General features: G+C 46.6%; 1 protein-coding gene across 2 annotated transcripts in view; it reads right to left on the reverse strand.

Moving 5' to 3' along the window:
• YWHAZ (tyrosine 3-monooxygenase/tryptophan 5-monooxygenase activation protein zeta) overlaps window positions 1-13,294 on the reverse strand; it is a 46,498-nt gene extending 33,204 nt beyond the window's left edge. The window contains exons 1-3 of one of the 2 annotated variants that reach the window (XM_085895757.1): window positions 13,020-13,294; window positions 12,552-12,914; window positions 11,009-11,132 (exon numbers count right to left, since the gene is read on the reverse strand). In XM_085895757.1, coding sequence (XP_085751883.1) covers window positions 11,009-11,132; window positions 12,552-12,845 — 418 coding nt within the window. In that variant the 5' untranslated portion in view covers window positions 12,846-12,914; window positions 13,020-13,294. The remainder of the gene's footprint in view (window positions 1-11,008; window positions 11,133-12,551; window positions 12,915-13,019) is intronic. The other variant, XM_085895758.1, reaches the window with a different exon arrangement.
• Window positions 13,295-13,412: the final 118 nt, after the last annotated feature.

Genomic DNA, 13,412 nt, shown 5'->3' on the forward strand with positions numbered 1-13,412 from the left:
GTTGCTGAAGTGCCGTGGCAGGTGAGGGAGGTATCCTCACACAGCCAACTGGCATGATGACAATTGAAGTCACCACATATGAGGAAGAGAGAGTTGGGATGAGAGGATAGAAGTTGGTCCACGTTTTTGGCGAGCGAAATGTAAATCGAGTCATCACTTGGAGTTTGGTGGATGGTACAGCACACATGAAAACATGAGGTGGGAGTGGAGGGAAGCCATTGCCTGAGGTATTCCTGGGGATGAGGGAGTGAGGGCAGTGCATTGAGAGTGAGGAATGGAGTTTTTTTTATGAAGGGAGCAACTCCGCCACCAGGACGAATGTCAGGTCTGTCATACCAGAGGAGGGAGAGATACTCGGGAGTTAGAGACGTCTTGGAGGAGGAAAGTTTCTGTTTCGCAGATGTCTGGTTTGTCAGTGGCAACCTGTATGGAAAGATGTCAGGTTTAAGCGAACGCCCCAGATGTTGGAGGTCCACACTGTAAAGAAAGAGGGAGGGGAGGAGTCTTTGGGTGCAGTGGAGGGGAGGGGGGGTAGGACAAGGGAGGAGGGGGGAGTTAGGGAGAGTTGTTGACACAATGTGGGAGATTGCAGAAGAGTTCAGGGAGCAGGCCGGATGAAGAGGAGAAAAGGCTCGGTGGTGATGAGATGCGGCACAGTGGGGAGTAATAAGAGAGGGGCAGAGGGAGGTTGAAGATTGGAGAAGGTGGAGTGATGAGATGGAAGAGAGGGCAAGGGAAGGAGGCAACTTTGTGGATGTGAGGAGGAGCAACTTTGAGAAGGGGGAGTGAGGGAGAGTTTAAGGGAGAGTTGAAGGGAGAGTTGACGGGAGAGTCGACGGGAGAGTCGACGGGAGAGTCGACGGGAGAGTCGAATAAGAAGGGTGAGAGGGAAGCTTGGAGAGGAAGAGTGTGAAGGTTGCTTTGAGACAGAGGGGTGAGAGAAAAGCTTTGAGAGGAAGGGGAGATTATGAGAGCAGGCACGGCCGAGGGGGAGGAGAGTGATGGGAGAGGGGAAGGATGAGACTTGGTTGTGGTATGGTGAAGAAGGGAGTGGGCAGGTCGAGGTCTGAGATTTGAGGGGTTGGGAAAATGGGGAGGTGTGATGAGAAGAATGAAAAATCACGTTTACTGAGCTCTACAAATGACCGACTCAAAATTGCAGTTTTGCAATTCATTTTTTATTTTCAGAAATCCTAAGTCAAAATTGGTTCAAACTACACTTGGTTTGAACACAAATCAAACTACACTTGGTATAACGTGAAGGTCCATGACTACTCAAAATGGCTGACAGGATGGCATCGAAGTACGCACACTCATCTCTAAGCTATCTGGCCGTGGTTTGAATCCCGACCCAGCTATAAACTTGCGTCCTGGTGTTTCACAGGCAGGGTGATTCAATGTGTGCGTACGCCGTCCCTCGGATGGATGTTAAACTGGTGTTCCATCTGCTGGCATTAGTTTGTGGGCGTTAAATATCCCACAATGTCCTTCACGAAGAGTAGGTGAGCGAGCTCCAGAACATTGGTCAAATTCCAAATCGCTGCCCTCACTTAGAGGACATTGAATCAGTGGCACAGCCACTCCCTCAGCCAATTATGCAACCTCATAGCCTCATGCTGTGCACAACCAAAAAAAACTAATAATAAAAATACTCAAAATTTTCACAACTTGAAGGGATTGCACAAAAAGTAGGCTTAACTACAGAACTACACATAGGAATATGAAGGGAAACTTGTGGTGGGCAACACCACACCTGTCAATCAGCTTTAGTGTGGGTGAGGCAGTGGCATAAATTGGCCGAGGGCCAGTCACACCTCAAAGGATGTGGTTACCATAATCTAACAGGAGCAAGAACAGAAAACAACTTTGAAATATAGGTGTGCTTAATGATGGAATATTGCGTTGAGTGCAACAACCATTATTGCCAGACTTACATACAGTATATATCCATCTATTGGACCATGCTCTGTACAGAGCGTTGGTGCTGCCAAAGCAGTCTCCTTGGCTATTGGGCACAATCCTGGATGGGTCGCCACTCCGACACAGGAAACCAGCATGCTGGCACTCATTTTGCCAACCTCGGAAGGATGACAGGCAGTCAACCGCACCTGGTATTAATTCAATAGCCGAGGGGGATTTGAACTCAGGATACTCGGATCCAAAGCCCACCACCCCCTAACCATTAATCGGGGTATACATAATATGTAGCATGTATGTAAAATAAATTATTTTGAAAAAAATTTATATACATATATATATATATATATATAAAATATGTCTATATTATACATACTAGTATGTGCCCGTAAAAAAAAAATAATAATAATAATAATAATAAATAAATATTCAAACCGCGAGCAACAAACAACAACCACACAGGCCGTTTCTTCGCTCTCGCGTGCCCGGACGTGCGTGACCCGGAAGTTCGCATATTATTCGCAGTTACGATTATTCGCAATTTAGTCTTTATACCCAATTATTCAATTAGCGCCAACGTATTTTACCTTTTCGCAATGTCGTGGCAAGGAAAAACAAAAAGAGAAGAGAAGAGAGAAAAAAAATTTACTTCCTGGTTCGGAGCATACCAGCATTTTGATGTTACCGAAATTCATGCACCGTCTAATACGAAAACGATCATAACTTGGGGCATTGTGTTTATCTATAAATGTACATAAGAAATCAAGAAATTATTAGAATACACGAAGTCATCACTATCCGGAAGCCCGTACGTTGTAACCCGTAATGGCGAACGCGGCTGAGCTTCCCTTCCCCATCAGCCACGCCCACACAACAACGTGTCTTGTCATTGGTTTGGTAAATACATAGCCATATCTTGGGAAGCACTTGTCCGATTAATATCAAACCTTGAAAAGGCACATCCTCAGGTCCCCAACAATATACCTGGCAAGTTTCAATTAGATCGGACCAGTGGTTGTCAAGAAACAGTGGTCACAGTCAGACACACACACACACACACACACACACACACACACACACACACACACACACACACACACACACACACACACACACACACACACACACACACACACACACACACACACACACACACACGCGCACACACGCACACACACACACACACCTGGAATTATAGATAGATACAAGCTAAGTGTATATGTGCTGTGCATGTTTCAAATTCATTGGACTTGAAGGGCACTCGGTAGAGCGAAAAGCTCTGCCACGCAATGCCTGATCCACAAGAACATATCCGCCCCAAAACATTTTTCAAATATCATGCTCTATATAGTTTTTGGCCTTCTCAATGGTGAAGAATCACTATAAAAATTAATTCTTGTATCCGGATTCTGCTCTTCACCAAAATTGAATGAATTCGTTCTTGCCACACACCCAACCTGCCCACCAAGTTTTTGAGGTATCCTGTTATATATCGGTTGAGCCCTATCTATCGCTCAATGGTAAGGAATCGCTCAAAAAAATTATCAGATCTGGTTCTGGATCTTCACGAAAATCTAATCAGTTCATCCTTGTCACACACCCAACCCTGTCCACATAATTTAATCTGGATCCATCCACAACTTTTTGAGATATCCTGGACACAAACAAACAGACAAATGAGTGAAAACATAACCTCCTTCGCCTTCGTTGGCAGAGGTAAAAACAGGGACGAGACGATTTCCACCAAATTTTGCATATGTGTTGGTAGTATCCAGGGTCAGGTCCTGGGCACAACCCCATCCTCTCCGCTACGAGGAGGGAGAGCGGAGACCAATTATGATTTTTGCCTGTACACGTACCACAGTGCAAGTGGTACCCCTCCTGCAAACGGAGTATTATTAGCCATGGCACAAAATATATTTGCCCCACCTTCCCCACAATCCCCTCCATCCTCGCTCAAGCTGTATCCCAAAGGCAGCGGGTGTTTCTAGTATGATTTTTTTTTTTAATTTAAGAATCCAAATTTAATATAGCTGTTTGAACGCTAAATTTTTCCAGTATTCAATACAAAAATGTTTTTTTTTCAGGCAAACATCTATTGTTTATAAGGCTACCATAGCAACAAACACTTTAAAAAAGGACAAACAATATAGATTTTTGAACAATAACATGGGCCACAACTGTGGCCAATAACAAACGATTAATGATAGACAAAAATGGAAACAATTACACAGAGCAATTCCTATGGATGGCTGTCAGAGAAGTGGAAGATGTGAACAAGTCTCAATGAGCTCTTAAATACACAGGAAAATTATAAATGGCAGTCATGGTTCACAACTTGAACTAAACAAGTAAAGGTCAGCCGGCTTCTTTTGACCACGACTTTGAAGAGGGCAACTTAGATTATTTCCATTGACCAACATCATGAAATGAGGAAGAGACAAAACACCTTAGACAGCATGGGAAAACAGATTTTCTGCCAGACAGGTGATTAGGACAGGACTTACTTAATCAAGTGTCAGGCCTGGCCATCCGATTCGTGAAAGACTTTTGGGCCAGAAACCTCCCCTGCCCAACCCCACAAGAATGTAGGAATAATTTGATGCCATTAAAGAAGAATAAGAGCAGGAAGAAGAAGTAGATTAGGTTAGGCTCAAAGAAAATGGGAGCAGGTGATTACCTTACCGATGAAGCAATTCTCCTTGACATACTAATACATACAAGTCATTATGCAAATAATATACTTGAAGCCTGGTGTTGGCTTAGTGGTTAGGGTGGCGGCTTGGGATCCCAGGGCCCTGAGTTCAAGCCCCATTGGCTGCTGAATTAACACCAGGGGGTTGACTCAGCCTGTCATCCTTCCGAGGTCGGTGAAATGAGTGCCAGTGTACTGGCGACTGGTCGTAAGAGGCGACCAGGGTTGGCGTCAGGAAGGGCATCCGGCCATAAAACATTGCCTCAAGAAAAAGCCAAACCCCTGCACAGCAGGGAAAAATGGCTGTAAAAACGGTCATGCAAATAATATACTTAAAAGGTCCCCTGACACGCAAAAGTCCTGAAATTTCATTTATATATGTCCTAGAGGAGTTTTTCGTCGTGATTTCAGATCTGACAATGTTTTTTCACAATACTCGTTCTGTAAAATGTAAAATTAAAAAAACAAACCTCTTCGGGAACGCCCCTAAAACTTCTCCTGAAAGGGGCGTAACCCACATGACGTCAACTACAGGATTACAAAGGCTGCACGTAAATTACTCGGGTGGGTGGTCTACGTGATTCCATTGGCTTTCTGTGTGTTTTCACATTTGATTGGTCGACTCAATCGCTTCGTTCATTCCTGCTTTTATAAAAAAAAAAAAAATCGAACATTTTGGTTTTGAATAATGGATGACATGGACTTTGATTTGTCTGGTAACGACAGTGAGTGCGAGAGAAATGAAGGATTTTGGTCTGAATCACATGGAGAATTGTCGGATAAGGTAGTCGCGGGAGGTGAAGTTCAGGCAGCTGGAAATGAAATACGGCCTTAGCAGTTCGAGCCTGAAGCAAGACAAGCAGAGGAAACTGGCGATGAAATTCCCGGCGTTCATTATGATCAGGAGGACATCGAAGGAAGACTTGGCAAAAACAACTGGTTAGACCTCTCTCCTCTCAAACCTCTCTCCCTCCTCAAAATCCTGGTGGCGTCTAATCAAATCTGTTTCTGGTGTATGTTCCCCCTCCATCCCCTCCCTTACCTCAAATGGTCGCACTGCTGATTCCGCACGTGAAAAAGCTGAATGCCTAAACTCGGTGTTTACAGCTAAATCTTGTGTCAAAAACCCATCACTTTCTCTACCCACCTTACCCAGTCACACCCAACTGTCCCTGGACTCCGTGTCCTTTTCTCCTGACAAGGTGGAGAGCTTGCTGTCAAACTTCGACTCAGATTCTGCAACCGGTCCAGACGGCATCAGCCCACGTGTCCTCAAAGCCTGCTCTTCTGCTCTTGCTCACCCTCTCTCTGTAATATTCACCCTCTTATATGCTCAAGGTCATCATCTGCTTGGAAATCTGCAAACATCACTGCCCTGCATAAAAAGGTGCAACAACAGATACCTGCAACTACAGACCAATCAGCCTTCTCCCAATCATCAGCAAGGTTATGGAATCCATCTTCACTTCAGACATGAAATCCTTCCTCTTCTCCAATGGCTTGATTTCCGATCATCAATTTGGTTTCAGACCTGGTCACTCTACACTGGATATGCTGCTACTGCTCTCCCAACAATGGATGGAGGTCCTCAATGCCAGACAGGAAATCAGAGCCGTATCCCTGGACATATCACGTGCTTTTGACACGGTCTGGCACCCTGCTCTGCTCACCTAACTCTCTTCCTATGGTATCTAAGGCCATCTCCACTCATGGCTCGCAGACTTCCTCTATTGTTGCAGTCAACGTGTGGCCCTAAATGGAGTTCTTTCATCCCCCCTTCCTGTCCAAGCTGGAGTTATTCAAGGTAGTATTCTGGGCCCTGTTCTTTTTCTGGTTTTCATCAATGATCTCTCCGACTCTCTGGAAATTCCTCTATATCTTTTTGCTGATGACTCCACCCTCTGCCGTACCATCTGTCATCCCTCAGACCGGCAAGCAGCAGCTTCTTCGCTCACTGCAGATCTGGATAAAAATCACAAACTGGTCCAACACGTGGAACATGTCTTTCAATCCGGACAAATCTCACACTCTCACTATGTCTCTTCGAAAGGACCGTTTAGAAAACCCACCCATCCACTTTCTCAACAATCCTCTGGAAGAAGTCCTTTCTTTCAAGCTTCTGGGTCTCACTATCTGCCATTACCTTTCCTGGGAAAGCCACATTTCAAACCTCGCCTCCAAAGTCAGTTGCCGACTGGGAATCCTCCGTCGTGCAAAGTCCTTCCTCAGCCCTCCTGAGCTCCTGACCACTTACAAAGCTTTATCCGTAGCCTGATGGAGTACTGCTCTCCCCTCTGGGCTGGCGCTCCTGCCTCCCACCTTTCTTGGCTTCACGCTGTCGAAACCAGGGCATTTAGGATCATCGGCATCTCCCGCAATGAGGCTGAGTCTTTGGGCCCCTCACTCAATCACCGCAGGTTGGTCGGTGGTCTTTCTGTCTTCTACCGACTCCTCTCCAGCCTTGCCCCCGCCCTGCTCTCTCTGCGATTTGTCCCCACCACATTTCCTCAGGGCGCTCAAGATCAGCCAACAACCCCTTCTGGTAAAACTACCAAAATCACGAATCACTGTCCACCTTCACTCTTTCATCCCTCCGTTTTCCCCGCCTTTGGAATAAACTCCCTCACTCTATTCTTTCCCATTCTTCCCTCCAGGCTTTCAAAACAGCTGTTCACCACCACCTCTTATCATCCCCCATCCAAATCCTCGATCTTTTCTACCCCCGATAATCCACCCAAGCCCACTTCCTTCAAATTCCCTGCTTTCCTTCCTGAAAGTCCCTGTAATGTCATTCTTCTATTCCCCATGTTCCCCATCCCATCCCTCTTTCTTCCACAGATCTCCTGATGTGTCTGTTGCCCACTGTTTTGTCCCTCCCACTCCCACCCCTCTTGTCTTATGCCCCTCTTGATGTGCATTGTGTGTTAGCTCTCACACGAGCCACGACAAGGTATACAAAAAAAGAAGAAAAAAAAAAAAGACTAAATCCTATTCGTAATTCAATAACGTAAATTTGACTTGCATACTGCTCGATATCAGAAATATTTTAGCGAGGTGACGTGACCAACGCAGCGCAGCGCAGCGGACATTGTTCTCCACCGCGAATAAATCGCAAGCAAGGCCAGCGCATGTCATCGGCCGTATCTCTCCGCGCATAAAACGAAGCAATCTCGCTGTCCGGATACAATGAAAACTTGTGTGCAGAACACACCTTGTGACACAATTGTCTCGAGTAGTCCGATAAATCTGACGTTCTGTTGCATTTTTATTTATTTTATTCCTACTGTTGTCATGTAGCACCAGCAGAAAACAATAAGCCTGGTGTTGGCTTAGTGGTGAGGGTGGCGGCTTGGGATCCTAGGGTCCTGAGTTCAAACCTCGTTGGCCGCTGAATTAAAACACACCAGGAGGTCGACTCAGCCTGTCATCCTTCCGAGGTCGGCAAAATGAGCACTAGTGTACTGGTAAGGGGGACACTGCATCAGCGGCATAGCCGTGTCCCAACCAATGATGCAACCAGCAGCCACAGGCCGCACTCAATAGTGAGAGAGAGAGAGAGAGAGAGAGAGAGAGAGAGAGGAGAGAGAGGGGGGAGAGAGAGAGGGGGGAGAGAGAGAGGGGGGAGAGAGAGAGGGGAGAGAGAGAGAGGGGAGAGAGAGAGGGGGAGAGAGAGAGGGGGGAGAGAGAGAGAGGGGAGATAGAGAGGTTGAGAGAGAGAGATAGAGATAGAGATAGAGATAGAGAGGTTGAGAGAGAGAGATAGAGATAGAGATAGAGATAGAGAGGTTGAGAGAGAGAGATAGAGATAGAGATAGAGATAGAGAGGTTGAGAGATAGAGATAGAGATAGAGATAGAGATAGAGATAGAGATAGAGATAGAGATAGAGATAGAGAGAGAGATAGAGATAGAGATAGAGATAGAGATAGAGATAGAGATAGAGATAGAGATAGAGATAGAGATAGAGATAGAGATAGAGATAGAGATAGAGATAGAGATAGAGATAGAGATAGAGATAGAGATAGAGATAGAGATAGAGATAGAGATAGAGATAGAGATAGAGATAGAGATAGAGATAGAGATAGAGATAGAGATAGAGATAGAGATAGAGATAGAGATAGAGATAGAGATAGAGATAGAGATAGAGATAGAGATAGAGATAGAGATAGAGATAGAGATAGAGATAGAGATAGAGATAGAGATAGAGATAGAGATAGAGATAGAGATAGAGATAGAGATAGAGATAGAGATAGAGATAGAGATAGAGATAGAGATAGAGATAGAGATAGAGATAGAGATAGAGATAGAGATAGAGATAGAGATAGAGAGGAGAGAGGAGAGAGGAGAGAGATAGAGATAGAGATAGAGATAGAGATAGAGATAGAGATAGAGATAGAGATAGAGATAGAGATAGAGATAGAGATAGAGATAGAGATAGAGATAGAGATAGAGATAGAGATAGAGATAGAGATAGAGATAGAGATAGAGATAGAGATAGAGATAGAGATAGAGATAGAGATAGAGATAGAGATAGAGATAGAGAGAGAGAGAAAAACAATGAAGAAAAGAGAATAATAAAAGACAGCTACAGCACATCAGATTTATCGGCCTTGTCGGACGGACGACAGATTTATCGGACTAGTCTAGACCAGTATTTCTCAACCGGGGTTCCGCAAGAGGTCGCTAGGGGTTCCACGAGAAACAGTAATAAATAGGCTGATGTATTTTTGAGTAGTTTTTGTTCGATTTAATATTCGTAATTTTACTATACACATACGGCATATTGTTGGAAACTCCTTGGTTATTATAATAGAGGCTTCAACCTCATATTATTTACAATTATAACAACCATAGGGAATGTATTTAACGATGTCTATATGGCGCCAGTGTGAAACCGCCATCACTGCTAAGTGGACGTCCTGTACGCGGCGGATTCGTGCATCATTGAGTGACTGACTCAAGTATGGGACGCATACACGGTGTCCATCTATCTTCTCTGTGCTTCCTAGCGCGAAGTCTCTCTCTCTCAAGGTTAGTTCTTCTGTTTACCTTTATTGCTTCAGCTTTATTTGTTTGTTTTGTTGATCAATTTACATTAGGTGTGTTTTTTAATTGTCAAACAGACTCGGGGTTGACAAACACTTTCAAAAATGACGTTTTCAAACAAAACAAAAAAAAACAAAAAACTTTTTTTTTGTGAATTAAAACCTCGGTGTGAGGTCTCATAAATGAGCGGTATGTTTTTTTTTTTCATTGCCAATAAATTTGACAAAAAGGGGGTCATTTTTTCCTTAAACCAGGTATCCGAAAAAAGTATATTATATTTACCACGTGAACTACGATAAAAACATAAAAGAGCTAGATATTAATAATGGTATTAATAATTTTTATGCAGGGGTTCCCTGAGACATGAAAACTATTTCAAGGGTCCACGAGGGTAAAAAGGTTGAGAAACGCTGGTCTAGATTCCAGAGATCTTGAGTCAATCCACTCTGTGTGAGTTTCTGTATGTGACGTCAACGCTGCGATTCGCTGAAGTCAACTTTTTTTAGGGGCAGGGGATAGCAAGTTGTGAAAGGCACCAGAAATGATCGAAATATTGCTCTAATTATCCCATTTTTGATTAAAAAAAAATAAAAAAAACATGGGTGATTTCTTCACTAGGAAGGTCAAGTTAATATATAAATAACCAGAAAGTTTTGCATGTCAGGAGACCTTTAAAACATGTGTGGTTTGTAATATTTAAATATTTATGATGATGACGTTTGTGTATTTGTTTTTCTTCGTATTGCACGACAGACCAATTTTTGCTGATTGGTTCGAAGCTACCATTGACGTAGTGCGTCAGTGTTCTTGAGCATCTCACAATATTGACTTGGCCTGTGCATAGGTGAAGCGTCGCAAGGGAGTGGGACGAAGGTCAAAGGGGCAGTGGCCGGAGGTCATTGAGGCAGGGCGGCAAGCCCCTCTAGAGGAAACCCAAGGTCAAGAAAAGACAAAGTCTGTGATTCATCAATGACTGAGCAGCATATTGACGATCTATGATGTTGAAGACATCTCCACTATCCTCAGATGGTCTTTTTTTTCAATTATCGTGTCAATGTCGGCCTTCCAACAAGCCTTGCAAACTCATTTACCCAATATCAATGGCACATTCACATGTTATACTGATAATGACATGCACAAGACTTCATCCAAATGCAGCTCTTAATTTAGCATGTATGGACGTCTGATTTTTACCGAATGGAAAACAGAGAGACAGAGACAGAGAGGCATTGAGGGTGGGATCCCAATTCTGAAAACAAATTATATCTTGCTCCCAGAGGGCATGGGTATTACTAGTTTAGCAAGTGTGAATGCTGGGGAGGGGGGGGGGCGACCGGGGAGGCAAAACATACTATCTTTTTCTTCGCCTTTAGCCACCTCCGCCAGGTATCGATAATAATCGCCTTTCATCTTCAGGTAGAACACCCGACTCTCCGGTTGTTTTGCATTCTTGATCAGGTGATCCTCCAGAAGGCTCTATAAAATCCAGGGCAAAACAACCCACGTCAGTAAAGCCATCCACCCAGTACCAAAGGTTGTTAGACAGTATTGTTCTTAAAGTCTACTGATGTTTTCAGGAGTGGATAATAAAAGAAAATTTTTTTTATAATAATAGTTAGAATAATAAATAAAACAAAATATAATAAATAAGGAAGTCAATGGTGGTAAAAATGATGAGAGGGAAGAGAAATGGAAAGGAGGGAGGGAGGAGAGGAGGGCATGTAAATTGTGATTTGACGGCTTCATGGATACATGGCCTTTTACTCAAGTATACCGAGGCACCCCCTGCTCCCAAGGTACCCCCTGCCCCCAAGGTACCCCCTGCCCCCAAGGCACCCCCTGCCCCCAAGGCACCCCCTGCCACCAAGGCACCCCCTGCCACCAAGGCACCCCTTGCCCCCAAGGTACCCCCTGCCCCCAAGGTACCCCCTGCCCCCAAGGCACCCCTTGCCCCATCCGCTTTCACAACTATCCATCCAATCAAACGAGAATGTCAAAGCTTAAAGCTTCATTGTCCGTTTTCGATTCGGATTTATTTTCTTTTCAATCGGCCCACGTTCTACTGCCATTGCTGTAAGAACAGGAAAAGTTCAAAGTTTAAGGAAAATCAAAAGCGAAGATTCACTGGAATCGTCAAGCCGATGGGATCATACACCGACCTGAATCAATTGGAATCGTTGTGGAAGAGCCCGATCTCTTTCATGGCTTTCGATGATACACAAGGGCCAGGAGGCGGGGAGGGAGACGGCAAACACGAGGCAAGGGAGTGGCCGCAGCCGGCCGGGACGGAGGGACGGGGGGACGGGGGGGACGGGGGACGGGGGACGGGGGACGGGGGGACGGGGGACAGGGGGACGGGGGACAGGGGGACGGGGGACAGGGACGGGGGGACGGGGGACAGGGTCGGAGGGACGGGGGAACGGAAGGACGGGGGAACGGAGGGACGGGGGACGGAGGGACGGAGGGACGGGGGACGGAGGGACGGAGGGACGGGGGACAGGGGAACGGAGGGACGGGGGAACGGAAGGACGGAGGGACGGAGGGACGGGGAACGGGGGAACAGGGGACAGGGGAACGGGGAACGGAGGGACGGGGAACGGAGGGACGGGGGAACGGAGGGACGGGGGAACGGTGGGACGGAGGGACGGGGGAACGGAGGGACGGGGGACGGGGGACGGGGGACGGGGGACGGGGGACGGAGGGACGGGGGACGGGGGGACGGGGGAACGGAGGGACGGGGGAACGGAAGGACGGGGGAACGGGGGGACGGGGGAACGGGGGAACGGGGGAACGGAGGGACGGGGGAACGGAGGGACGGGGGAACGGAGGGACGGGGAAACGGAGGGACGGAGGGACGGGGGAACGGAGGGACGGGGGGTCGGAGGGACGCTTTACCAGAACGTCCTGACAGATGCTCTTCAGCTCTTCCTCGACCCTTCCACGATATTCCTTGGCCATGCTCGACTTCACGTCGCTGCATTCCGATTTCTGCTCGATGCTGCTGATGACCCTCCAAGAGGAGCGCCGTGCCCCCACCACGTTCTTGTAGGCCACAGACAGGAGGTTTCGCTCCTCGTTGCTCAGGTTCGGGTCCAGTTCCGTGACAACCTTCATCGCCTTCGCCATGTCGTCATAACGCTCCGACTGCTCGGCCAGCTTCGCCTTTGCAACGAGATCTTCACGGGGCATGGCGCCGGCGAGGAGAGGGCGAAAGGAGAATGGAGGAAGAGAGCAGAAAACACGCCCCACAGGCCCGATCTGCGGAACAAAGGACGGGTAAGAGGAGGGTGAGCGGAGGAGGGTAGAAAGGGAGAGAGGAGAGCGAGAGGAGACGAGGTAAGGGAGGGGAGGGTGACGACTCACGAGTCTGACGATGAAGCAGCCTTCCGAGAAGAGAAGGAACGAAGAGCGGAGCGCAGGGAAGAGAAGGAAGGAATAAAGGCGCAGCGAAGCGGGGGGGGGGGACGAAGAACACACCAAACAGGAACGAATAATTGAGGGAACGAATATAGGTGGATAATATATATTACGTACACAAAATGGGGGAAATAAATTTATAAATCACGCACGTTATTATTGATGATGGAATGTTAATACCACGTCAGACTTTGGGCAAGCCAAGTGAGCGACGTCGTCGTCGTGGTGCTGTGATTTCGACACTATTCTCGCGAGATCTAATAAAACGAGATCTCGTGCGGAACATGGTGTCCTGTTGTCCGATGATAGCCGCACCTATGGACGTTGATCAATGGGGGG

This window comes from Eptatretus burgeri, chromosome 9 (genome assembly GCF_056783735.1).
Source record: "Eptatretus burgeri isolate ZD-2024b chromosome 9, Ebu_testis_v1, whole genome shotgun sequence".
Taxonomy (NCBI): Eukaryota; Metazoa; Chordata; class Myxini; order Myxiniformes; family Myxinidae; genus Eptatretus; species Eptatretus burgeri.